Below are 24335 nucleotides of genomic sequence, written 5' to 3' on the forward strand. Positions count from 1 at the left end.
AAATACAAGGTGTTCTAAAAGGCTGGTGAAAATGTGAAACTCATAGAGCAGGCGTCTGCACTTAAATGCACCAACAAAATCTTGATTCAGCGGATGCTTAGAAGAGTGATAGTTTTACCCGAAGCAACCTCTCAAAAGCTTCAAGTGTAAGATTATGATCAACTGTTTTCACCAGTGGTGGTGGTAGTAGCAGGCCAAGATTAACCCTGGAGAACCCACGGGGTCAAATTTGGCCCCTATAAATTCTGCTACTCAAATAACAGAGACCTTTTTTTTTTTTTTACAAATGTAACTTCAAAAGTCCAGAGTGCCACTTCTGACCCCTGCATGGGGCCATCTAGTGGATGAATATTGCACTTACATGAGCCAGAGTGGTGGTAACAAGATGGCTAAAATGGCACAAATAAAACAAAAAAATTGTTCAATGTAGCTGTGTATTTGATTGATTATTTTCTTAAATTCTAAATAGTTTACTGACAGTTTTTGTTGTTCTGATTTTTCGAAATGATACCCCTAAATCCCAAAGGGTCAAATTTCGCCCTAATCCTAAATTAGCGAATATCTTTTTTTGAAAAAACATATATTTTGGTGTTCAGTGAATTTATAGCAGTTATTTAATGTATAATTCATAATTTTCCAAAGAATAAAAGGTTTCTTGGGTTCTCCAGGGTTAAGAACAGATCTGGTTGCACGAAACTTGCCACGAATGGCGTAAATTGTAGCCAACTACGTGTAGGAGTGAGACGACAGCCATAAATCTTCTCGAATTGGCGTTGCACTGCTGGAGAGGAAAACTTTTTGCCAGGCGGCAATTTTGCCACACTGCTCCAATGTCAATTGGCGAGGCATGAGAAGGATATCCTGACAAAAACTGTCTTAATACAAAAAAGGAAGTCTATAGTGGATTAGGGTTAAAGGTCAAGTTTTGAAATGATATCCTTGGAAAAATAATTTCTAGACACGCAAAATATAAACACATTTTTAAAACCAGTTTAAAAAAAAGTGATTTCTTCTTCATCTTGCCATTTGCTTTCTGACAGTACACCCCCCCCCCCCTTAGGCATCAACAAATTCTATAGCCACAAGTCATTTGAAGCATGTGACCATGTAATTGCGGCAACCTCAGAAGCCGCAAGGAAGGCACCAACTGCTTTCTTCAAATGAGACACTTTCAGTACCGGTAGGTTATTCCATGTTATTATATGCATGTTTGACATCCGCGTTTTCAGTTCCAGACTAAATACGATGGGACTGTTACTCTCCAAATCCCACGGTTCAGCCGTGCCAAAGTCCTGTAATCAATGAAACACTAACTTGACACATGTGTTGTCACAATACGCACTCCGTTTAGCCATCTAGATACAAAGCACATGTCCTGCAAATGAATGAGGATGTGCATAAATCACATGAGAGTCCGAATTATTATTCATTCCTTGCTGATTAATTTTTGACCTATAAACTCCATCCCAGCCGCCACTAAAATGTCGTCATATTTTAAGAAGAAAATAACAAATTTGAACGGATGTGCTTGAAGCCAAGCCCCTACAAGGCAATACAAGTCAGCCGCATTGAGATATGTCATGCACACATGTAGGGAGCTGAGGATGAAGTGACCCGGAGAGTTGCCGAGTGCATACAGATGACCACGTTCGTGTGCAGCGAGGCCGAGCACACGCATACGGGCTGATACGGTCATTTGCCATGCATTGATTCTGATAATGAAAGCCACTTCTGTTAATTGAATGCAAAGGGAAATAACACAACTCTGCCGTATTCTCATATTTGTTGTTTGATTTAAACTACACTCCGGATCAAAAAGTATTCGGAGGCTTGGCAACACATTCCCAAGGCTATTGGAAATAGATCTTCAGATTTTGTTTCATGCAAAGAGTTGTTGACAAGCCTTCTAGGAAATGTAGGCGAGTGCTTTCCCTGGGGGCTGAATTGGAACACACAAAAACAAAAACAATTATATCACAACAAGTGATCAAAATGACCACAAATGCAACTTTTTTTTTATCACAAACAGAGACAAACACATTTCCTAATTCCTCTCTAAGGCTTCTTTTTTTTTTTTTTAAACTGGCTGCTCATTGTTCTGGATGACAAAAAAATCTGCTCAGCAGGTGCCTATATCACCTCTTTTTGATTTTTAATTGATTGTACATTCCGAAATAAAAAATTAAAATGATAAATATAGTATTATAGAATCTCTCTACCATGAATTAGTCATGCCACCTATGCTAGGCTATCATTAGCTTGTTTACAGTGCTAATGCTAGTTTAGTATCGCTAGCGCTCTAACCAGTCTTGGTTTAGTCTCACTCTGCCTAAAGTCAGTTGGGACAGGCTCCATTTTTATCTCATCTATGAAGGACCACAACCATTTGTCGTCACATCCAGCATCAGCATGTGACTCACCTCACAGCTCCATTACATCTGATCCAATCGGATCCCCAAGATGACTCTTGTCCTTTTGTTACCATGCCGCGTTTCTTTTCTGATCAGATAAACATAGCTTTGTGACTCCATGTGACCTAAAAAGCCCCCCCCCCCCCCCCCCATGTGATGACTAACGATCTGCATATGCTGCGCGTCCTTTGTGAGATTTTCATTTGTTTCCTTCTCACTGGATATTACATTGATTTAAATGATAAAAGTCGGGCATATGTACAGTAGGGCTATCTATGGCGATAGTGAGGTCTGTTCTCTACTTCAGTGTTTACGGACCTTCATAGCGCATCACCAATCAAAAATGTCACAAAAATAGCCTACATTGAAATAATGACGATCTCGTCATTATCACAAGAGTGGTAACGACCAATCGCAGCTCAGCTTCACAAAACAGGTGAGCCGTGATTGGTTGCTTCTGTGATGTCATTTTCAATGGACAGCAAGTGGCAAAATGGCCGCCCCTGAGATGGATAAAAAAAAAAATGTGGATTTTGCTGCTTAATTCATATGTCACAAACGCAATATTAATCAGAAGACTGTGTTTAGTGGGGCTGCATAGACATTTTTGGGGTTGACTACTCCTTCAAAAGCATCAAAAGGTTTCTCTGAGCCACCAAGTTGCTCAGAGTATAGTCATAGTCAACTCAGAAACATATTTTTTTGTTAAACCCCCTAGCTCAGAGTAGTTTTTGGTTGTGCAGGACCTGGAGACAACTGCTGCACCAAAGGAACAACCTCAGCTGGGTTCAACCATCTGTTTCATGAGCTCATTGAAACAGGGGAAATGGATTGCAGGCATGTACTGCATCTCTGATTGCTCTTTGGAAATGTTGACTTTTTTTACTAAATCAGGTGACAGCAGACTTCCTGTGGACCCCAATATACAAAAACGACTGTTTAAATGTACAGTTTTGCGTAGTGTACCCGCTGCTTGACTTGAAGTCGGAGCTTTGTTAAAGGCTGCGGTAGATTGTAAAATATATTTGCCTCCTGAGTTTGTGTGAATTGTCCCTCTAAACATTTTTTTCCTCTTGTGTCATTTTTACATCTTCCGTTGTAGCTCCTCTTTAGTCTTTATCCTCCTTTTTAATCCCCCACCTCTATTTCCTCCTCCGCCACCGCTAATGCTTACTGGGGACGGTTATCTCCATTTGGATAAATGTAAATAATAAATAAATAAATATTAATGCATCTCGTGCGTTGGTTTGCATTAGATGATGGTGATTCTGACTTCATTTAAGATTGATTTGCAATCGTTCTACTCTACTTTGGATAAATTGTATGTAGTCCTAGTTACAAGCAGCAGGTGGCAGCATTTACCTGTCCTGGTTTGACCGGATGTGCCTTGCAGGGATTCTCCGGCTTCATCTCTCCACAAACTGGGGCAGTTTTCCCCTTTAATCTCGACTACAGAGTTTTTTTTCTTCCTGGGTGTTGCCTTCCCTTTTTCCAACTTTGGCGTATCTGTGCACCTTATCTTGACGTGTAAACTACGGGAGTGTGCCAATATCTCCTTCGATATCCAACTATTTTCCATTCAAGCACTGTCGCGTTCACGTCTTAACTTTTTTTTTTTAAGGACTTGTTGATTTTCGACTGGCGTTAGCCGGCTAAGCTAACTGAGCTAAGCAAGGAGCGCTTCCCAAATGCAAGCCATTAAGTGTGTGGTAGTGGGTGACGGGTGAGTTCTACTTTACTTTATACGTTTTTGGTTACCTCTAAAACCGCCATGATCACTGTTAAGTATTTAATGTGTTGTTGTTTTTTTATTTAACATTGACCCAGTTAGCGGCTAACAGGCTACCAATATGAGCGACAGCTGTTGCTCCAGATAGCTCAGCAGGCACACTTATCCTCACATCTCATGCATTAGACACAAATATTTTTAAAATGTATATTGTTTATCAATAGGGCAGTGATACAGTGTAATGGTCACTATTAAGTATTAACTTTGCTGTGAGCATTTTTCATGATAACGCAAGCTGACGTATCGAGCAACCTTTGGACGCAGGACATGTTACAAGGGCTGGGTGGGCGTTATGGTTTTAAAACCAAGTAACACAGAAATGTCTGATTTCAGTTGATTGTTCACTTTCATCTTCTACAAAATGCAAATGACAATTACATTATAGTGTTAGTATAGATTTTTGACTTAGTTTTTGTTCCTTTTTTCGTCGAACATTAGCTTGTATGAACTTCCACAAAATAATATATACATGTTACGTCTTGCAATAGTGATGACGCCATTTTTCAAGTTTAATTAAACCTTTTTCAAAAACACAAACCCCTTTTGAACTGGTTATACTGTAAATGCATATCATGGAGAGAAAAAGAACATAAAATCACAGCATTACTTCCTTCTGCTTACTCTAGCATGGACTGTTAAAAAAAATAAGGGCTGCCGCCAGAGTACATTGTAATATGCCTGTGTTTATCTTTCTTTTTATTTTGCTGCACTGTTTTGTGTTCAAATCTATTGATGCGTATTCATGAGCCCATCTATGATGTTTCACATTATATGTTACCATAAGGTTACTGGACGTTCACGTATCTCTGGACAATTAGTTTCCTCTATGACCCAAACTTGTTTTTAGAATATGTAATGAAGCTGGAGTACAGGAGAACATGTACACTTTAGTGATGATTATTTATTTGTAATTTTTTCAGGGCTGTGGGTAAAACATGCCTGCTCATCAGCTACACTACCAATGCTTTCCCCGGAGAGTACATCCCCACTGTGTAAGCCACACTAGAACATAGTGACTTTAACAATTGTGTTTTTTTTCGCCTATATGATTTTTTTTTTTTTTTAATTTCTGCTTTCAGCTTCGACAACTATTCAGCAAACGTGATGGTGGACGGCAAGCCAGTGAACCTCGGCCTCTGGGATACTGCGGGACAGGAGGACTACGACCGACTCAGGCCGCTGTCCTACCCGCAGACCGTACGTAGACTGGCATTGTTGGCTTGTCGCGCGCCGTGCTGTCACGCCTTCAGCGAGCCACCGGCCGTCTTGAGTCATTCGCGGGCCCAGACGAGAGCGTGCACACTCAGCAATATGGAGCCTTGTATCCATAGTACCTATACACTGTCTGCAAGGCAGCTGGAGGGAGTGAAAGGAGCTGTTGTTTACTGCCTTTTGTCTTCACTACAAATCTGCCTCTGTGCCTTAGAAAGTGGGAGGCAGTCTTAAGAGAACACATAGTTTCTGCAGGATTACCATGTTGTGCAAAAGTATTCACACCATTCCTGATTTGTTGTTGTTGCGCATTCATCAGTTTTTCAGGATACATTCCATCACGTCAACTAGACTAGACAACACTTTTTAACTTTGTTTTCCCCCCTTCTAGGATGTATTCCTGATTTGCTTCTCGCTAGTTAGTCCCGCCTCTTTTGAAAATGTCCGCGCTAAGGTGAGAATACAGCCTCTCTTTTAACTCTTTGACTGCCAGACGTTTTCAGAAAAGGGATGCCGTGGGTGCCAGCCGATTTAAGCATTTTGGACTATGGAAACACACATACTACCAAATGAAAGATTGGACTCTCATCTTTCATCAGAAAAAAAAAGTTTGTTTCTACCTTATTCCGTTTTTCAGTAATCAACGATAGAAAATGGTTAGTTTCACCTCTGTTTGGAAACAAACGTCTTTTAACGTCTTTGGCACTCCTCCATAGGATTTTACTAAACGTTATTTAACGTTTTTGGCAGTCAAAGAGCTAATAACTTCTTTTTTTTCTTCCTCCATCTTATGTTGTCTTTGAGGTGGCTCACTGTCCACTGTCTTTGCTCATTAGTGGTACCCCGAGGTGAGACACCACTGCCCCAACACCCCCATCATCCTGGTGGGCACCAAGCTCGACCTGAGGGATGACAAGGACACCATCGAGAAGCTCAAGGAGAAGAAACTCGCGCCCATAATCTACCCTCAAGGCTTGGCCATGGCGAAAGAAATAAGTGAGTGACGCACACAGATGTGCATTTTTATTTATTTTTTTACTTCATCTACAAATAACCTGACCCACCTGTTGGGTTTTCAAAATCAAATATGCACAAAAGTTTGCTTTGCTTTTAGGTTAATTGTTTTTTAATTGCTGCATTTCCCCCACCAGGTGCTGTAAAGTATCTGGAGTGCTCAGCGTTGACGCAGCGCGGCCTTAAAACAGTTTTCGACGAAGCCATCCGGGCGGTCCTGTGCCCACCGCCCGCCAAGAAGAGGAGAAGGAAGTGCAGCGTTTTGTAAAAGCAGGAGCACCGGAAACAGTCCAAACACGCCCACCAAGAGGGAAGGCCCTGGCTTTCCTCAGTTTTTTTCTTCTATCAATGCTCTTGTCCTTAAAAAAAAGAAAAAGAAAAAAAAAGATCAAGAGCATATTGGCTGCTTAATTAAGTCAACACTTTTCTATTCAATGTTGAGATGATGAAGTAAGTTGTGAGACCTTTTTGAAGACATTTTACTTTATAGAAATTCCTGAGGCCTTCATGACATGACATCGCCATGAGAGGAAAACATTGGGTTCTGCACCCCCGAAATCCACTTCCAGGCGGTGGTAAAAACATTTTAAAAGTTATTTGTCTTTTTATTGTGAACGAAGGACCTATTGTTTACTTACTGACTATAAAGTCAGCAAACAGTAAAAAAAAAAAAAAAAAAAGCTTGATTCTTTTTTTTAAAAAATTATTATTTACTGGAATTGCTACATAATGCATCCTGTTTATGAAGAAGCTGTTGAATGCTTGGTGACGAGCGTCGTTTTAACGGCCCTACGTGATTCTCGGCACAACACGGTGCTCGGTGAGTTAATATGGAAGTCATTCATGCAAGTTCGGTATTTCAATACTAATGGTGAAAATGCAGCGATTTTGTTAGTTGAATGTCTTACCTTAGTTGTTTTCCCGACATTAACATTTCACAAGCTCTTTTTATTGTCGTCTTGATATCCCGCCTGTTGCGTTGTATCACGAGGAGCCAAGTGTGTCGTACAATGTGATCGTCAGCTGTGAGTTTTGAACGTATTGCCCCCCCCCCCACCCCCTAAATGAGCAACGATCAAGTCGACGTCTGGACTCCTTGTTTCAGTGGCGCATCATCGTGCACACTTTGATTGACAGTTTTGCCTAATATGATATCATTTCATGTTTTATAAGTAAATAAAATCAACAAAAATGGTATGATTGATGTGTGTCTTGCATTTTTAGGATTTGAGTAATTTTCTGAAGCATGGTGATTGAGTGATCAGTTTTTTGCCCAACACTTCTGGAACCTCATCAGGTCAAATAATACCAAAAATGGATGCATAATAAATTTGGAGGTAAGTAACTTCATGGTTACTTGGTTGTTGATTTCCACCGGTCAAACACCAACTTGGCACTCACTGCATCTTCAACCCCCATTCCTGTCAAAAACAAACTCTTAATTATTTTGTATGACTAGGGGAGGTAAATAATCCAAGTACCAGGTAGTGCTCACCAAGGGATTTAAACACCGTTGTCTTCTCTCTGAGTGCAGGTTTTCCTCCATTGATAACTTCTCCGATCTCTGCAAACACTTCTACCTGGAAAAACAACAACGGCGTCACCCATAAACTTCAGTACTACCAAGAAGGCCAACAAAAAGTTGATTGAATTGAAGAAAGAAAGAAGAAAATGGCTGACCTTGGAGAGGATGATGTCACCAGATTCGACCATGGCTCCCTCCCTGCTGTCAACATACACCACCGCCTCCTTCATCAGCACGTCATCCACCTCTCGCCAGTCTGGCCTGCAAGCTCCCACCACTGCGCAATCGGTAACAAGATTTATTTTTATTTTTTTATGGTTATGGTTGGCAACTAGGGAAAAAAAAGCTATTTCCCCTACGTCAACCTACCTGCCACGTGGGCTCCCGCTTTGACCCACTTTCCAAAGAGCACCGGTTCTGAACTTGAGGTTACCGTCACTATGACGTCAGCTCCCTTCACTGCCGCCTCCGCTGAGTGGCAGAGGATAACGGGATCACTGATGGAGCTCTGAAAGTTGTCCATCCCTTGTTTCCTGTGGCCCCACACTCGCACCTTTCAAGAAGATTCAAGGTTAAGGTAAACACTGTAAACAAAAAGTCATGCACATCAGACGCAGCTGCAGTGAATCATGGTGAACAAACTTAAATTATGTTTGTTATTAGTACAGTAATCCCTCCTCCCCTCTTTAAATACTTCCTAGGCCTGTTAAAAACACTTAATTTTTTTTAGTCTTTACACAAACGCTTAAAATAATACAAAACACAGAGCAACGGATACGAAAAATTATTGGTGTAGCAGCCCTGTGTTTAGAATAATCACATCCCATTTTTTTTCCAAAATGACAAACTTCTCACAAAAATATATCACCAATAATGCCCAAATATGCATATTACTAAATGAACCTACAGTTGTGGCACACTAAGGCATAAAAACAAGGATATAGAGGATTTCGCGTTCTTATCTTGAAATACTTCGTCTTCTTTACAGTCTACAATAATTGTGTGCCACCCTCCAGTGGCCGACGGTGGAATTACATCCAAAATGAATGGGAGGAAGAACACAAGACTTATCATACATAAACTGTACCAGATTAAAAATAATAATAAATCAGTGAATGGCTTGCTGGTTAAAAACTTAAACTTAAAAACTTTATCAACAACTGCCCATGCACATTATTGACCGACACCAAATAAGCCTTGAACACTGTTAGGAAGCACCTTTTGCTGATTATGAGGTTTAACTACATAACAAATTTCCACTGAAGAAAGAACCTCATTACTTTCACTTTGAGTCACTTTGTTGTTAATAATACATTCCAGCCAGAAATAAAACAATATTTAATTTGTTAACTATTTGATGAACAAATGAATACAAGTACAATACTGCATGAATTTCTTTTTCACTTTTGTTTACAGTTTAGCTTTGCCAGCGTCTACGCCCTACCGACAGCTATTCTAGTAATCTTTTTTTTTTTTTTTTGCTACAGATCTTGCACTGGATTTTATTACAGGTGTAAATGATTAAACAAGCGTTGATGTGACAAATCCGTAGGTGAGGGCAAACTTGTGCTCAAGGTTCACGTTTGGTTTTAAAATGGCGAGGTCAGTCCTTCCAAGGTAGAGAAAACATGGCATTTTTTTTTTATATTAATATATATTATTAATATTGTTTGATATTTGTTTAATTTTACAAGACCAAAAAATCGACTATTTTCTTCCCAAATTTTTGTCATTATCTTTGTCTTTGTGCGCCAAAAATCGGCCTATTTTAAAAGAGCCATATCGTCCGATTAATCTAATTAATTAATAAACTATCTTTAGTACCTCTTTAAATGAAAACATCTCAGAGAAGATACTGTAGTGGCTCAGGGCTTGTTGTCCTGTTCCCAAGATGGCCAGAACCTCTGCTTGGGGCGGCATCAGCAACTGCACAAATGATGTCCACACTTAGTGGCCTCTAAATGCCAAACGCGAGAAGGAGAGCGCAAACCTTAGCAGAGATGGCCGAGGCAGCGGCCGTCCTCATGCAAGTGATGACGTTTCCCTCCATCACCTGGACATGGGTGCGAATGTTACCCCAGTGAAGTGCAGCGGTCACACACACACACACGCGAGTGCTACTCACGGCCTTCATGTTTCCGCTCACGGGGTCCAGCAGTACAACAGTGGCTTGAACCGCTGGTAGGTCGGAACCTTTCTTCCTGTTGTAGACGCCCACAAACTTTGTGCACAAGATTCCGTCGTTTTCCATGTATGTTGGCATCAAACCCATGTATCTGTCGAGAACTTTTTTTTTCACAATTGTAAACAGATCCCCAGTGTCTTTATCTATCTATCTATTTTTACTCTGCTGTCTACAGCAAGGTCGTCATTGCAAATGTGAATCTTTTCTCGATTAACAGGATAAATAATGGTTAAATAAATACAGATAAATATATGGTGAACACTGCATTTCAATACAGTGATCCCAAAAATGCTTTAAAATATCATCTCAAATGCATTGGCCTAACAATTACTACTTTCCTACAATGGATTATATGCCACGGAGGAGGCGGAACTTCCGGGTTTTCACCCATCAACTTTGTTTCCGTTTCGCCGATGTGTGGGCTTGCGTGTTCCAGTTGAACGGGTGCGAGGCTGCGAGTGTGTCGTGTCTGTCTCAGTGTCCGAAGCATTTCAGATAGCCGAGACACCCTCCCGCCATGAGCGGGAGCGCGCGGGTTGAGGGGCGCAGGGGTAGGGGTGCGAGTGTTGGAACGCGGCCGGCAGTGGCCGGAAACGGCGCTAATGTGTAATGTGTAAAACCCGGACGTCCGTGGCTCTATCCCATTGTTTGCACTGAAGACAAGCGGGGTTACGTTTGTTTGATAGTCCATCCAGCCATCCATTTTCTTGGCCGCTTTTTCCTCACAAGGGTCGCGGGGGTGCTGGAGCCTATCCCAGCTGGCTTCGGGCAGTAGGCGGGGTACACCCAGAACTGGTTGCCAGCCAATCGCAGGGCACACAGAGACGAACAACCACACTCACAATCACACCTAGGGACAATTTGGAGTGTTCAATTAACCTGCCATGCATGTCTTTGGGATGTGGGAGGAAACCGGAGTACCCGGTGAAAACCCACGCAAGCACGGGGAGAACATGCAAACTCCACCCAGGTAGGCCGAAGCCCGGACTCGATCTCACGTCCTCTGCACTGGGAGGCGGACGTGCTAACCAGTCAGCCACCGTGCTGCCTGTTTGATAGTCTTAGGTTAAAAAGTTTTACGAAAACGTGAGGGTTGTGTTTACAGGGACACGTTCATATGTTAAAATAAGTTTGTCATTGGATTGACTTTTTATGGAAAGGGAAAAAAGTCAATAAAATCGAAACTCTTAATACATAGCATATTAATGCTAGCTTACCCGTTACATTTCTGCAAAGGCAGGGTAGACCTCACAGGTTGAATCACCTCCGAACTGTCCCTTCGTGAAAATTTAGCTAAAGCTTCCTCCAGACGAGGAATAAGCTCCCCGTAGTGTAACAGACGAGAAACTTGCTGTTCCGAAATGACAACTGGTGGCTCGGCCATGGCTGCAGAACGTCTGCTTGCCGTCTTGGGATCTTTTTGTAGTCGTGGCCAAACTCTGGAGTGGAGCGACTTCTTGCCCTTTGCTTGTCTGCATGCAGCTTCGGGTTGGTTTGGAAGTGGGTGGAGCTAACCGCTTGACTTTTGACGTACTTTCTGGGTGAAAAGATGGTCGTGGGAATCGACGTTAGTTCTAATTGTAAGGCCAGTGCCCATTGGGTTTAAATGTTATGGTCAAAAGTTGTCAACATAGAAACGAGTGGCATGGGTGCAATACAACATGTGCCCAGCAGAGGACGCACACGCTGAATGTTTGAAGTTACATACGAATGGTGTTTTTAATCGAGCGTCCCCCCCCCCGGCCAGAACCATGTTTGGAGCGCGGTTTTTAGTAATTTTGAGTCGTTTGCGCTCAATTTTAGTGTCAAGTGCGGCAAGGGTCCGAAGGAACTGCTGGTTCTCAAATAGGAGACCACAGGGTTGGTCAGCTGTAGCTTGGGGGTTCGCAACATAAAAAAATGTATTTCACATAAGGTATTTGATTATGAAGTGTATGCAGTGTCACAAAACAAGAATACAAAATAGAGAACACGTTATAAAAAAAAAGATTTATTATGAATCAGGCAATGCCTTGACAAACAATCATAAGTGGTCCTAACTAAAAACTATTTTTGTCTCACATGATTCATAACTTGAAAATATCTAAGTTGAAACTTATTTTTCGGTATGAATGGTGATTTTTTTAAAACATTTTTTACACAAGCAGTCTCTCGATAGCCATTTGGATCGTCTGGATCTGGGGTTTGAGCTGAGAGCCCTCCTTTATGGTGATTGAGGTAGCGATGACGGGTCGCGACACCCCACAGGCGCGACCTAGGGCCTGTTTGGAACGAACAAACACATACGGGACGTTCTTGTCCTCGCAGAGCAACGGAAGGTGGAGGATGATCTCTAGTGGTTCAGCATCAGCAGCCATGACGATGAATTCAGCGATTCCTCTATTCAGGGTCTTTGTAGCTGGGGGGAGAAACAGTGGTTATTAGTATAAGGTTGGGGGGGGGGGTTAATGCCAACAACCCTTTAATTCAGTGTTTCCCAAACTTAGTTGATTTAAAAAAAAAAAAACTTTTTAAAGTATTCACATAGATAGTAACGTCACTGTCAAGGAGAGAAATCTGAACTATATTAAACTAAAATGATTTCAGATTAGCCAAGAGGACCCTTACCTTCATTGGCCCCCTTCCTCAGCTGCTTGTAGTTGGAGGCTTGCTGTACCAAGTCCAGGATGGTTTTGGTGAACGTGGCGTCGGCCAGCGGGTAGGCCTTCGGGTTAACTGGGGCTTCGGACTGCACACAAAATACACGCGTTTTATAACCACACAGTCAGATGAAGTAAAATGCACCAATAGTGCCGCAGTGATTTTAAAGATGAGCTCCAATTAGCTACTTTGAAGCTAGTAAGTAGTTAGCATACACATGCTAATAGCGTGTTTGGTTCCATTCTGTTAGCCACTCACCATTGTGAAAAATTCGTCTTGGTATTTCGTCCCTCTCGGCGAAATGCTTCACGGAGGAGTATTTCCCTTTCGTTGGGGATAGAGGAACAACAAAACGCGAAATTAAAAGATTTATTTTTCGCACTGCTACGGAATGCACAAATGTTGCTATTCGTCGCAAGCTCAAACGTTTGCTTCACGTGTAGGGTGGCGCGCATGCGCAGTTACGATGCTGAAGGATACAGGAAATGGCACTGCTTCTTCCTGTGGTTTAACGACGGTTCCAAAGTATATTATTGGTAGCTCTAATGTGTATTCTAAAAGGCTCGCTGCTATACTCGCATACTGTCCCTAGTATGCGCTCTTTATGTGTCCAAACCTGTCTCTTTGTGGACAAAAAAAATTAATATCAAATTTCTTAGAAGAATATTAACTAATTAATATTTTCTTTTACCTCTTAGAAGGCGGAATTGAATGGAAAAAATTACTAATCGTAATGTTAAATCCATTCGATGCCAATATATAAGTTTTCCCATTCCACCCAAAGCTAAAGAAGTACAATTTAAAAATATTAACAATATTTATCCATGTAAGGAATTTTTGCATTCTAAATTTAATATTGAGGACAACGAATGTACTTTTTGCACCAGTAACATGGAAACAGAAGAACACTTGTTTTTTTGTTTTTTTTACTTGTATCTTTACAAAGCTTTTTTGGGACAGCTTCTGTGTATGGGCTATTTCTAATGATTTGGGCACTGTGTCTTTCACTTACACGAATGTAAAATTTGGAGTAATAATTGATAATAAGGTAAAACAATTTACATCGAATAATTTGATCATTATGGCAAATTTTTTAATTCAGAAATGCAAATTTAGAGAGACTAAGCTAACCTTTATTGGTTTTTATAAGGAACTTCTTTCTTTTAAGGATTCACTACAATTCTGTAAGTCTAAAAGGGCTTTACGGCTTTATAATAACATGGTGACCTTTTTCTTTGATCTCATTGTGGTATGATGTGTGTATGTTGTTGGTTTTTACTGTTTTGTTTGTGTACCGCTTAGTTGTATGTTTCAATGTTTCTGTAAGGCTGTAACCTTAATTTGTTAATAAAGAAGGGGAAAAAACGTTACCCGAAAAAAAAAAGTATATTATTGGTGCGCCGACGCCACATGTCGATATGGAATTGAAATTACGTAAGTCATTAATTGATAGAATTTACTACAGTATAGCGATTACAATATTTAGTTATTAGATATTAGATTATTCTTAATTATTAGTCTTGATCCACACTCCATACCAGTAGATGGCAGTCATGCAACCTACCAACACCAAGAAGAAGAATTGGAGCTCGAGAGGGCACTTTGACGCCGCCATATTGCCTCGTCGTCCTGACTTGAAGGAGAGGGGAGATGAAGGGGATTCGGGGTTTTACTCACTTATCGGTAAGGACTACTTGTTAACCAATCCTCCGGAATATAATCGGAACGGTTTCGCTCTCTGTCGCTGTTTGTTTTACGCAGTCTGTATGGGGAATTCTCCCGAGTTCACGTCCCGACTGGCGGTGGGAAAAGCCTGGTGCTGTCACTTGAACCTCGGAAAAATTGTGTCTCTAAACTTAATTTCACCACTGCTATAATATAACTTGTAGTAGTAACATAATGTGTTATACACAGTAAACTGGTTAAAACAAATCTCACACAACCTCAGTGGATTGAAATAGTGAAGGTATGCTTCCCGTTCTTGAGGCTTCATAACCTTAGCTTCATCTGTTCCAAATGTTGCTGCTTCTATGCAAAGGAATTACAATACATTGAAATAATTATGAATTAAAAAAAAAAAAAGCAGGATGGTGGGGAATGTGTTCAGCAATAGCACGTCTGTCACACATTTCTGAGGTTCACACACAGAATCATGTTAGGCTCACTAAATTGAAAACCAAACACTACCACTAATGAGGACAAGCACTATAGAAAATAATAATAATAATAATATATAATAATAATATAAATAATAATAACGTGATTGTGATTAGCTACTTGAGAATATGAGGGCTGTTGTTTGTAGCTAGTTGTATTATCCCACCTTCCATTTCCTGTTTTTCCAGACCAGGCTTTACGCTGCGCAGGCTGCCTATAAGGTGGAGACCACCAGGGCTGCCAATCATGTTAAATTTCAGCCACAAGATGTGCAGGTCAGTGATGGTCGATGTTGTTTTTCTTCTCCACAGAGGCGCTTCTATGCAGCTGCCAGGGCAGGCAGCTCTCTTGTGGAGCCCCTGCCTGGCCTCAAGCTCGCTCCAGGGCCTGCCCACTCATTCCAGGATGTCCATGTATGTTATGTTGTGAGGAGGAAGGCTGGCTCCAGACGACATCGTTCTGTTATTTCGAAGAAGTTAAATTTGTTTGCCGATGATCTTTATGCATTTCTTCTGTTGAGCTAAAATCAGATTTTTGTGAAAAATAAAAGATTTTATCTCAAGGCTCTATTATCCGGCGCTACTTTTATCATACATGATGAAAATGATCTAAGATCTCTGTTTGTGTGTACCTCCAGGTGACCCGACTGCCTAGTGGACTGGTGATCGCCTCCCTGGAAAATTACTCACCAGCTTCTAAGATTGGTGTGTTTGTTAAGGCCGGCTGCCGTTATGAGACCCCTGAAAACCAGGGTGTGACCCAAGTCCTGCGACTGGCCGCCAACTTGGTATGATGCGACACGGCTGTCATCAGGCTGTAATTAATTTGTCACGTTTAGAAATAATTAGCGCACCCTAAAAGAAGCTTGGAATTGTTTATAGATGCTAAATAGAGAAGACCATAAAGCATCAACGTCATGCATCTGCATAAACCAACGTTGCATAAATGGCTGCATTCATTACAGTAGTTAATTTAATCAATAAATGATGTTCACATCAACACAATAAGTATTAGCATACTAGCCTAAATAACACGCCTGCATAAACTGACGTGACATCACAAATGAGGGGGAAAGTTATTGACATCACATTATGGCATTTATTTAAAAAAAAAATCTGGATAAATCAAACACTGAGATTTTAGCCGATGGTGCCAAAGTGCGCCAAAAAATGGCTTGAAATATCAAACGGTGTTTAAGTGGAGTTTGACTAATGTTAAACACAGATCGCAAATGTTTTTACTGTCTTAATTTTAAATTCAGATCCATTTAAAGTTATGTAATGCCTTTTAAAATAGCTGATGGCAATAGTTTATTATTTATGCTTTTCCAGACTACTAAAGGAGCTTCAGCTTTCAAGATATGCCGCGGTATCGAAGCAGTTGGAGGGAAACTGATGTAGGTGGCCCCGAATAGCAAACAATATATTTTATCTTTTAGGCATAATTTCCTCATTTAAAAAAAAAATATATATATATATATATTTGTGCCTCTGCAGTGCATCTTCATCCAGGGAGAACATGATCTACACTGTTGACTGCTTGCGAGATGACATGTAAGGAAGCGCCTACCATGTCTTGATCCCCTCATATTTCCATCAATTTTTTAATTTCCTGACAAACTCAAAATCATTTTATAAAATCAATGTATCCGCCATTTATCAACTATATTTGCAAGTGCTTAATTTCATATCCTTGTTCAATAGCGACACAGTGATGGAGTACCTGATCAATGTGACAACGGCGCAAGAGTTCCGACCGTGGGAGGTGGCCGATCTCACACCCAGGGTCAACGTTGAGAAGGCCCAAGCAGGACAGAATCCTCAGATAGGTGAGTGGGTCCACATTCACAAAGCATGAGATACACACACAAAATCTTCAAATATTGTCCTTCCTGTCCGTCCTTTTGTTCCAGCCGTGGTTGAAAGTCTCCATGAAGCCGCCTACAAGAACGCTCTAAGCAACTCTCTGTATTGTCCTGACTACATGGTTGGCAATTTACAGTCTGAACATGTGAGTATTGTAGTTATATTTTAGTTCCAACATAGTATCAAGTGCACCTCTAACTTTGATTGTTGCTTAAATTATTATTATTTTTTTTTTCAGCTGCACCAATTTGTCCAAAATCATTTCACAAGTGCAAGAATGGCGCTTGTTGGACTTGGTAAGGATGTAGCGTAGTTGTCGACACACTCCAGAAATAAATCAAAACAAAAGGGACCTAAATGCTTCTTTTGTTGTCCTCAGGTGTGGATCATTCTGTTCTGAAGCAAGTAGGTGAGCAGTTCCTCAACATCCGCAGTGGCGCCGGAACATCAGCCGCTCAAGCTCGGTACCGTGGAGGTAAGACACGCGTCTGCTTTATGATCCTCTTTGTTTTTTTTTGTAGTTTGCTGCCATCTTGTGGCCTTTTAGAGGTGGGTGTCATTTTATTGCTATTTCTGTCCAGGTGAGATCCGCCTGCCAAGCAGCAGCAGCCTGGTCCACTCCGCCGTTGTGAGCGAGGCAGCGGCGTCAGGCACAGGTGAGGCTGTGGCCTTCAGTGTTCTGCAGCACCTGCTGGGAGCCGGTCCGCGCATCAAGAGGGGCTCCAATGCAACCAGCAAATTGACGCAGGGTGTTGCCAAGGCAACCGCTGACCTCTTTGATGTGAGTAGACGTCTTGGAATAAAACCACTTTTTTTCTGCAATTTTTAATTCATTAAAAAAAAAAAATAATCTTGACAGGTAAGTGCTTATAACGCTAGCTACTCTGATTCGGGGCTGTTTGGAATCTACACCATTTCCCAAGCAGGATCTACTGACGCCGTGAGTGTAATCGTTGCTCTAATCCGCACAATCTCCCCGAATATGACAAATAATATTTCTGCGTGCTCCGCAGGTCGTCAAGGCCGCTGTTGCCGAGGTGAAGGCCGTCGCTGACGGCGGAGTCACAGCCGCCGACCTCACTCAGGCCAAGTAAGTAAGAAAGAAAGATGAAAGTATTCATCCCACTCAATTGTTTACCATTTTAACAATCCAGTTAGTGTACAAAAACCTGAAAAGTAACTCTTTCTAACCGGCTATTGTTTTCTTTGCCAAGGCTGTCGCTCACGTCTCACTTGCTGATGTCTCTGGAGACTTCAGAAGGTCTACTGGAGGCCATGGGCACTCAAGCGCTGGCTAGCGGATCCTACCAGACCCCTGAAGAAATCGCCAAAAACATCGACAATGTCTCCCTCACTGACGTGGCTAATGTAAGACCCTCTTTTGCGGCTGAATTTGTGCTCTGGTCAATAGAATTCAAACATTCAACTTATGTAGAGTGATCTCGTTTAACTTCCTCAATGACTGAAGTACATTTTAATGATGCTCATTATTGCGTTAATTTCCAGGCTGCCAAAAAGTTTGTGTCTGGCAAGAAGACCATGGCGTCCAGCGGGAGACTTATTAAAACCCCCTTCGTCGACGAAATCTAAAACCTCCACCACCTCCTCCTCGGCTTGTCGTTTCACCTCGTCACAGCAAGGCAGAATTGGTTTTCTCCACTGTAATAGGAAGACGATTTCCGTGCTGTTGGTCTGAGAGCTATTATGTCCTTTGGGTCTCGTTAATGTAAGATTTGTTTTTGGGGGGGGTCATCGTAACATTAGTTCCTGCTCATTCGCCCACTTACATTATGATGTATAGCTCATGTAAAATAATGAATAAACTATCTGCCTGACTGGCTGAATTGCGTGTTGTCTTGCTAAAGCATGTTTGTGTGATGTACGGGGGTCTCCAGATGGTCTCTTAACAATTAAAAAAATAACCAAAATAAATGGCAAATCTGTGGAAATTATTACAAAATGAGAAGATATTTTGAAGGATTTTTTAAAAACATATTTCATTGGTATCTAAAATAAATGCAATGTGAAGAATTAAAACTGCTGAATATTTTTTTTATAAACCTGATTCACATATTTCATCAATTGCTTTTGCAATTCAATTAAAGAGACTATTGAGACACGGTTTGATCAACCTTGCATCAAACGTGCGAAGTAAATATTTGGGTACAAATACGGAAGTAGATTTTTCCGGTATCTACTTCACCTAGCTAAGCTTATTTTTCTGTTGCCAAGTCATCAAAATGAGTAACAGTTTCAACAACAATTAAACTTGAAGTGGATTATATCTGCTTATTTTTACACACACAATTATTCGCACTTCTATACATAAAAAATAATATATAAATCTTATTTACTCCCTTCTATCGGACGAGAGATCTGGAGGTACCTGAAGTAGCCACGGGGCACCTCCTCCCGTACGTTCTCGCGAGATTTCCCGATGACAGACGCGAAGAAAGCAAGCTTGCTGGATTTGAGTTTGTTTTTTTGAAGCTTGAACACGTCCTCTTTTCGTTGAAAAACACAACGTCCTCTCGCTAGGAGGTGTTCAATTTTTTTTTCAAAAAAAATATTTGCTATGAAGAAGTTAACGTAATACTGTATTTCGTTTTCGACAATTCTGTAACATAACGGGGTTTCATGCGGGCTGCAGGAAAGTCGACTGCATGGATTTCATATCATTGCTGGATAATTGTAGCGGCTAACACATCGACTTTTGTGTGACTAATCCACGCTTTGTTGCTGAGGAATATCCCTGAGAAAGTTGCCGGGATGGCGGTCCGTGAAACCGGGCGGTGAGTCCCTCCTCCGAGGGCTGCCAAGCTCCTCCGAAGAAATCAAGCCGATTGTTTCGGATGGAGCACTTTCACACTCCGGGATTCAACGCCATGAGCGAGATCCGCACCTAGCCGTGGGCACTTCGAGGTGGGACCGAGCCACAAAGACCGGAGCAGCGACACCACCCGTGTGCGTCCACGGATAATGGATAAACTGACCGTGATATCAGGATGTCTCTTCCTCGCTGCAGAAGTCTTCGCCATCGCCAGCATCGCGAATCCGGACTGGATCAGCACCGGAGAGTCAGCCGGTAAGACACCATGTTGCAAAACTTTCACTACTTCCACGTGAGAACAATTTAAAGGGAACATATTATAGAATAAAATGGAGTTTTAAATGTTTGTCTGAAGTATATGCACGCCCACTAAGTGTGAAATTGACCAAGTACAATGTCCACCCGCTTATTCGTTAATTTTTTTTTGGAGGGGGGGCTCAACACTAATCGATTTAGCTGTTTTTGTGCTTTTTACCAAACACAATAGCAAAACTTTCACTACTTCCACGTGAGGACGATTTAAAGGGAACATATTATAGAATAAAATCGAGTTTTAAATGTTTGTCTGAAGTATATGCACGCCCACTAAGTGTGAAATTGACCAAGTACAATGTCCACCCGCTTATTCGTTAATTTTTTTGGAGGGGGGGGGGCTCAACACGAATCGGTTTAGCTGTTTTTGTGCTTTTTACCAAACACAATATAGTGCCGAAGCCCTGTCAAAATAAAATTGCTTTTGAACCTTGACTTATGAATGTTTCTCTCACAGTGCCGAAAATTAGCATGATGCCTCAACATTTGTGATTTTTTTTTATACAGTAAACACTAGTAGTAGTAAATCACCATCCTTTGTTTTGGCTTAATTGGCTTTATATAATTAAGGCAGGAAGTCTAATGACTGAGGATTTGTGACTTTTAATGAGATCTCTTGGGAGTGTGAGACCTTCCACCTGGAGTATTAAAGCGCTATGCCATGTGAGTCATGATGTCATTCTTTTCGGGTGAATCTAAGTAGACAATAGAGAACGTCTTCATTTGTTTATATTTTTTATTACATTGCACATACAGTACTGTCAAATTGCACAAAAAACAGTTCTCAAAAATGAAATGAATCACAACTGTTACTGAACTATACTTGTTCTTCCCCATCCAGGCTCTCTAACTGTCGGTCTGGTCCGACAGTGCCAGACCATTCACGGGCGAGATCGGACCTGCATCCCCCCGCACATGCCCCCGGAGTGGGTCACCACCCTTTTCTTCATCATACTGGGCGTCCTCTCGCTGACCGTCACTTGCTGTCTGCTGGTCATGTCGCACTGGCGCCGCGAGGTCATCCGATACGCGCGCTGGATCGCCTTCACAGGACGTAGGTGTCTCGTTGCTTCCTCACTCATCACTTCTACATCTGGGATTGTGAATTGTGATATACTGTACGGTGGTGCTTTGATTTACAAGTTGAATCCCTTCCGTGACCGTGCTCGTAACGCAAATACTCAAATCTTAAGTAATGTTATGCTGTCTGTGTTAGGACACCCGTTTTAAAAGTTTTTAACTACTACAGCTTTGATGCTAGTTTTGTTAGCACGTCTATGGTGCTTTGAATTTTATGTTAGCATTAAGCTCGTAGTTTTTTCTAATTTATGTGGTTTGATTAATACACGTGAACTTCTCATTGTTTTATGGAAAACTTAAACAGTGAGTAGCAACAAACAGCTTGAAGCAAGCACGTCACCTTTTTTTTTTTTTAAGAATCATTTACAATTTTAGTAGTAAGTTTGTAGCCGCCATCTTGTGCTCATCGCTTAAATTTTTGCTTGCAACAATGAAAATCTGCCGAGCTTGTGTGTAAAAAAATGAGTCCGTAAATTAAGTCACTTGTCGGTCAAGGTGCCACTATAATTGTAATATAATGTATAATTTGTTTTCTCGGGGCTAGTTTGTTTACAACTTTATATTGATAGAGTTGTTGTGATGATTAAAAAATGGCTTTTTTTAAGGTGACAGTTTGAAATTTCCATGGACAATGGTATTTAAACCGTATTAGAGAGCTAATGGAAATACTTGCAAATTAATGTTTTAGATTTCGGGAAAAGTTTTTTTTTTTTTTTTTGCCATGTAAAAAATACAATACTATGCTGTTTTTTTTTTTTTTTAATAATAATATTTTCAAAATTATACTGATTTATAATAGTGTTAATTATAATATTTTTTTGGGAGTATTTTTTACTTTTTCATGATCGTCATATTACCTTTCAAATGATTATCATTGGTTCTCGAATTGGTGTCCATGAGATAATTTGCAATAAATTATCGTCGTATCATTTTAAAAAGGCCATGCTGATGATATCTCCATATGGTGACCAGATTTCTCTTAAAAAAAAAATAATAATAATTTTGTATTGTTGCCTATTTTTTTTCTCTAAAATAGGAAAAAAAATGATTGGAGGATATTAATGAAAAATGGTAATATTAGATATTAAAAAAGCAAGAAGGTGTTGATTTAGTTTTTTATGTCCATGCAGTTGTCCTGTTCTGCATGGCCGCCCTCATTTTCCCCATCGGCTTCTACGTCAATGAGGTTGGAGGACAGCCATACAAGCTGCCCAACAACACCGGGGTGGGTTCCTCCTATGTGCTCTTCGTCCTTTCCATATTCTTCACCATCGTGGGCCTGCTGTTCGCCGGGAAGGTTTGCTTACCCGGCTGACGTACTTTGCACGCGGGAACTCTTTGCCATTTGGAGGCCCAAGATGCAAACTGTCTTTTTTTTTTTGGGGGGGTCCTCTTGGGAGGCTTGGCACGATGCTCCCGATTTGGAGCGAGAGAGCCGTCCGTCCATCTGTTTGTTCAGAGGGAACGAGGAGCGCACATGCGGCATTGAGAGGAGCTCGGCTGTATTATCCACCATCTTAAGAGGGAATGAGATTACGAAAATAGGAGCGAGTATGATTGTAGGAGCTTTTTGTGCGAGCAGCACAATACAATCTGTAACATATTCAGTGGCATTTTTTTTGTATTTATTTTCTTGCTTTGTAATTTTTTTTTTTAAATTAAAAGGTCTAATATATTCCAGTGTATAGCCACCATTAACATGTGTAGGGATCAAATTGCCTTAAAAATGTGCTTTAGTTGAGGATTTTAGTGTTTTTTTTTTTTTTTTGTTTAGTAGAAAGAAATACTTGAATACAGTGAATTACTGCAATTCGTGAGTAACTGACACGGTCTAAATGAAGCGTCTCAATTAACTTCGACACATCCAAGATGCTACTAATATGGTGCAAAAGTTCAACCCTCCCCAAAAAAACAATACATTTTGAAATTAGTTTTTTTAATTAAAAAAATAGCACAAGAATATCTACTTAATAAAAACATGCTCTAATGACATTTAAATAATTAAATAGACTGTAAATAATTAAAACTTTAATTCTTAAAGTGCAAATAGGTGAATTGATGTGTGCCAAACCACGAATATGCGGTCGTTCACTGTATTAAAGGTAGTAGAGTGGCTGTCCCTAAACACTCAAATAAACATATTTTCTGTATCATAATGGATGTGACTCAGGCTTTTTATTTTGGTTAAAAATAATAATAATTAAGAAATTTATATATATAATATGACATTCATTTTAAAATGCAGTATTTCAGTGCTAATAATTAAAACAGACTCCTATATTATACTTGTACATAATAATAATAACAATATCTAGCAAGCCCATAAGGCTGAATTGAGTCAAACTCCAGTAGAAAACGGTTATTATGTTTTCTGTGTCTGTAATGAGGCGGAGCATCGCCACTTCCTCACACCCACTCCCCCTCCTTTTGTCTGCACAGGATTTTAAGGTTGCCATGGAAACGTCATAGGATGTGGCAGTAGTATATCTCTATGAACGGATCCAGCAGCAGGAATCCAGTTGTGTGTGTGTGTGTGTGTGTTAAAGTTCCCGTGTAGCTTCGCCGTTCCAAGTTCTCTTTGACGTGAATGCTACAAACACAAAAGTGGCTATTTTAAGGCCCGCGAATCGTTTCATGCGAATGAGCCAAGAGACGAAGTGAGAGCACATGGAGGCAGGATTTATCTTTATCTTGCTCGTTTATTTGCTTCTCTTCTTGAGCGCAGATAAAATACACAAAGCTTTTGATTGGGTTTGGCGCAGACGGGGGAAAAAAAGAGCATAAGCAAAATGTGCTCAACAAATGTGCAACTTGTTGAGCATACTGATTGCAACCCTGTTTGGACTTTGCAAATGTTGCTCTGGTTATAATAACAAACAAAGTAGGGCAAAAGAATGTGCAAATGTGAAAATAAGCTTCTGTAGCGTACTTTAAAGTTCAAGTGTTCTCTGCTTGTTCTCTATGGAAGCGTGGAAGTTGCAATGAGGAGTTTGACTCGGCCATGTCGTTCGAACGTATGCCACGGGCTATTGATTTACGCATGCGCATTTGCGGCTTTCCCCCGTGGCAATATGGGAATAAAAATGCTACGTTTTGCGCATTTAGCCTACGCTTTACTCGATCGGTTGAATCGATAAAGTCGCTCAAAGGCATTGATAGTATATGTCAATGCATTTGAACCATTTTATCAATACGTTTATTAAAACGACAGGCAGTTCATCGCTTGAGCTTGAAAAAGGCATATCATATATATACATCCACAAGGGGGCGCAAAATCCCGTACAAACGCCTAGGAAAGGTATTTTAATCATTACA

General features: G+C 40.8%; 5 protein-coding genes across 7 annotated transcripts; 3 read left to right on the forward strand and 2 right to left on the reverse strand.

The window, feature by feature from the left end:
• Positions 1–3756: 3756 nt before the first annotated feature.
• Positions 3757–7623, forward strand: LOC144038267 (ras-related C3 botulinum toxin substrate 1-like). The gene is made up of 6 exons (XM_077550621.1): positions 3757–4134; positions 5121–5192; positions 5280–5397; positions 5804–5866; positions 6249–6408; positions 6564–7623. The coding sequence occupies exons 1-6, from the start codon at positions 4100–4102 to the stop codon at positions 6692–6694; spliced, it is 579 nt and encodes a 192-aa protein (XP_077406747.1). The 5' UTR covers positions 3757–4099; the 3' UTR covers positions 6695–7623.
• On the reverse strand, positions 6406–11760 carry crym (crystallin, mu). 2 transcript variants are annotated; one of them, XM_077550619.1, is made up of 9 exons: positions 11354–11760; positions 10077–10227; positions 9942–10004; positions 9776–9877; positions 8321–8504; positions 8107–8228; positions 7922–8006; positions 7784–7847; positions 6406–6785 (listed from the first exon to the last, which is right to left on the reverse strand). In XM_077550619.1, exons 1-9 carry the CDS (start codon positions 11518–11520, stop codon positions 6755–6757), a joined length of 969 nt encoding a protein of 322 aa, XP_077406745.1. In that variant the 5' UTR covers positions 11521–11760; the 3' UTR covers positions 6406–6754. The 2 variants fall into 2 exon arrangements, with proteins under 2 accessions (XP_077406745.1, XP_077406746.1); XM_077550620.1 differs by having other exon boundaries at positions 10077–10237; positions 11354–11497.
• A 350-nt stretch (positions 11761–12110) lies between these two features.
• snu13b (SNU13 homolog, small nuclear ribonucleoprotein b (U4/U6.U5)) lies at positions 12111–13287 on the reverse strand. Its single transcript, XM_077550622.1, has 3 exons — positions 13035–13287; positions 12744–12864; positions 12111–12534 (listed from the first exon to the last, which is right to left on the reverse strand). Exons 1-3 carry the CDS (start codon positions 13035–13037, stop codon positions 12272–12274), a joined length of 387 nt encoding a protein of 128 aa, XP_077406748.1. The 5' UTR covers positions 13038–13287; the 3' UTR covers positions 12111–12271.
• Positions 13288–14287: 1000 nt separating this feature from the next.
• uqcrc2b (ubiquinol-cytochrome c reductase core protein 2b) lies at positions 14288–18633 on the forward strand. 2 transcript variants are annotated; one of them, XM_077550615.1, is made up of 14 exons: positions 14288–14459; positions 15245–15346; positions 15571–15720; positions 16265–16329; positions 16430–16486; positions 16637–16761; positions 16846–16943; positions 17037–17094; positions 17178–17273; positions 17380–17579; positions 17658–17738; positions 17812–17888; positions 18013–18166; positions 18305–18633. In XM_077550615.1, the coding sequence occupies exons 1-14, from the start codon at positions 14427–14429 to the stop codon at positions 18386–18388; spliced, it is 1380 nt and encodes a 459-aa protein (XP_077406741.1). In that variant the 5' UTR covers positions 14288–14426; the 3' UTR covers positions 18389–18633. The 2 variants fall into 2 exon arrangements, with proteins under 2 accessions (XP_077406741.1, XP_077406742.1); XM_077550616.1 differs by lacking the exon at positions 15245–15346 and adding an exon at positions 15122–15208 and having other exon boundaries at positions 14313–14459.
• Positions 18634–19223: 590 nt separating this feature from the next.
• On the forward strand, positions 19224–23176 carry LOC144038411 (uncharacterized protein C16orf52 homolog B-like). The gene is made up of 3 exons (XM_077550899.1): positions 19224–19883; positions 20782–20994; positions 22151–23176. The coding sequence occupies exons 1-3, from the start codon at positions 19778–19780 to the stop codon at positions 22333–22335; spliced, it is 504 nt and encodes a 167-aa protein (XP_077407025.1). The 5' UTR covers positions 19224–19777; the 3' UTR covers positions 22336–23176.
• Positions 23177–24335: the final 1159 nt, after the last annotated feature.

The sequence above is a fragment of the Vanacampus margaritifer genome, chromosome 18, assembly GCF_051991255.1.
Source record: "Vanacampus margaritifer isolate UIUO_Vmar chromosome 18, RoL_Vmar_1.0, whole genome shotgun sequence".
NCBI classification, from domain to species: domain Eukaryota; kingdom Metazoa; phylum Chordata; class Actinopteri; order Syngnathiformes; family Syngnathidae; genus Vanacampus; species Vanacampus margaritifer.

Coding starts and splice junctions, on each gene's coding strand:
- LOC144038267 (XM_077550621.1), top strand. CDS start 4,100: ATGCAAGCCATTAAGTGTGTGGTAGTGGGTGACGG. Junction 4,135..5,120: donor TGTGTGGTAGTGGGTGACGG/GTGAGTTCTACT, acceptor TAATTTTTTCAG/GGCTGTGGGTAAAACATGCC. Junction 5,867..6,248: donor TTGAAAATGTCCGCGCTAAG/GTGAGAATACAG, acceptor TTTGCTCATTAG/TGGTACCCCGAGGTGAGACA.
- crym (XM_077550619.1), bottom strand. CDS start 11,520: ATGGCCGAGCCACCAGTTGTCATTTCGGAACAGCAAGTTTCTCGTCTG. Junction 10,228..11,353: donor CCTTTGCAGAAATGTAACGG/GTAAGCTAGCAT, acceptor AGTTCTCGACAG/ATACATGGGTTTGATGCCAA. Junction 8,229..8,320: donor AGCGGGAGCCCACGTGGCAG/GTAGGTTGACGT, acceptor CCGATTGCGCAG/TGGTGGGAGCTTGCAGGCCA.
- snu13b (XM_077550622.1), bottom strand. Junction 12,535..12,743: donor GAGGAAGGGGGCCAATGAAG/GTAAGGGTCCTC, acceptor TTCTCCCCCCAG/CTACAAAGACCCTGAATAGA.
- uqcrc2b (XM_077550615.1), top strand. CDS start 14,427: ATGAAGGGGATTCGGGGTTTTACTCACTTATCG. Junction 17,274..17,379: donor TCAAGCTCGGTACCGTGGAG/GTAAGACACGCG, acceptor ATTTCTGTCCAG/GTGAGATCCGCCTGCCAAGC. Junction 17,889..18,012: donor GCCGACCTCACTCAGGCCAA/GTAAGTAAGAAA, acceptor TTCTTTGCCAAG/GCTGTCGCTCACGTCTCACT.
- LOC144038411 (XM_077550899.1), top strand. CDS start 19,778: ATGGATAAACTGACCGTGATATCAGGATGTCTCTTCCTCGCTGCAGAA. Junction 19,884..20,781: donor CAGCACCGGAGAGTCAGCCG/GTAAGACACCAT, acceptor TTCCCCATCCAG/GCTCTCTAACTGTCGGTCTG. Junction 20,995..22,150: donor CTGGATCGCCTTCACAGGAC/GTAGGTGTCTCG, acceptor ATGTCCATGCAG/TTGTCCTGTTCTGCATGGCC.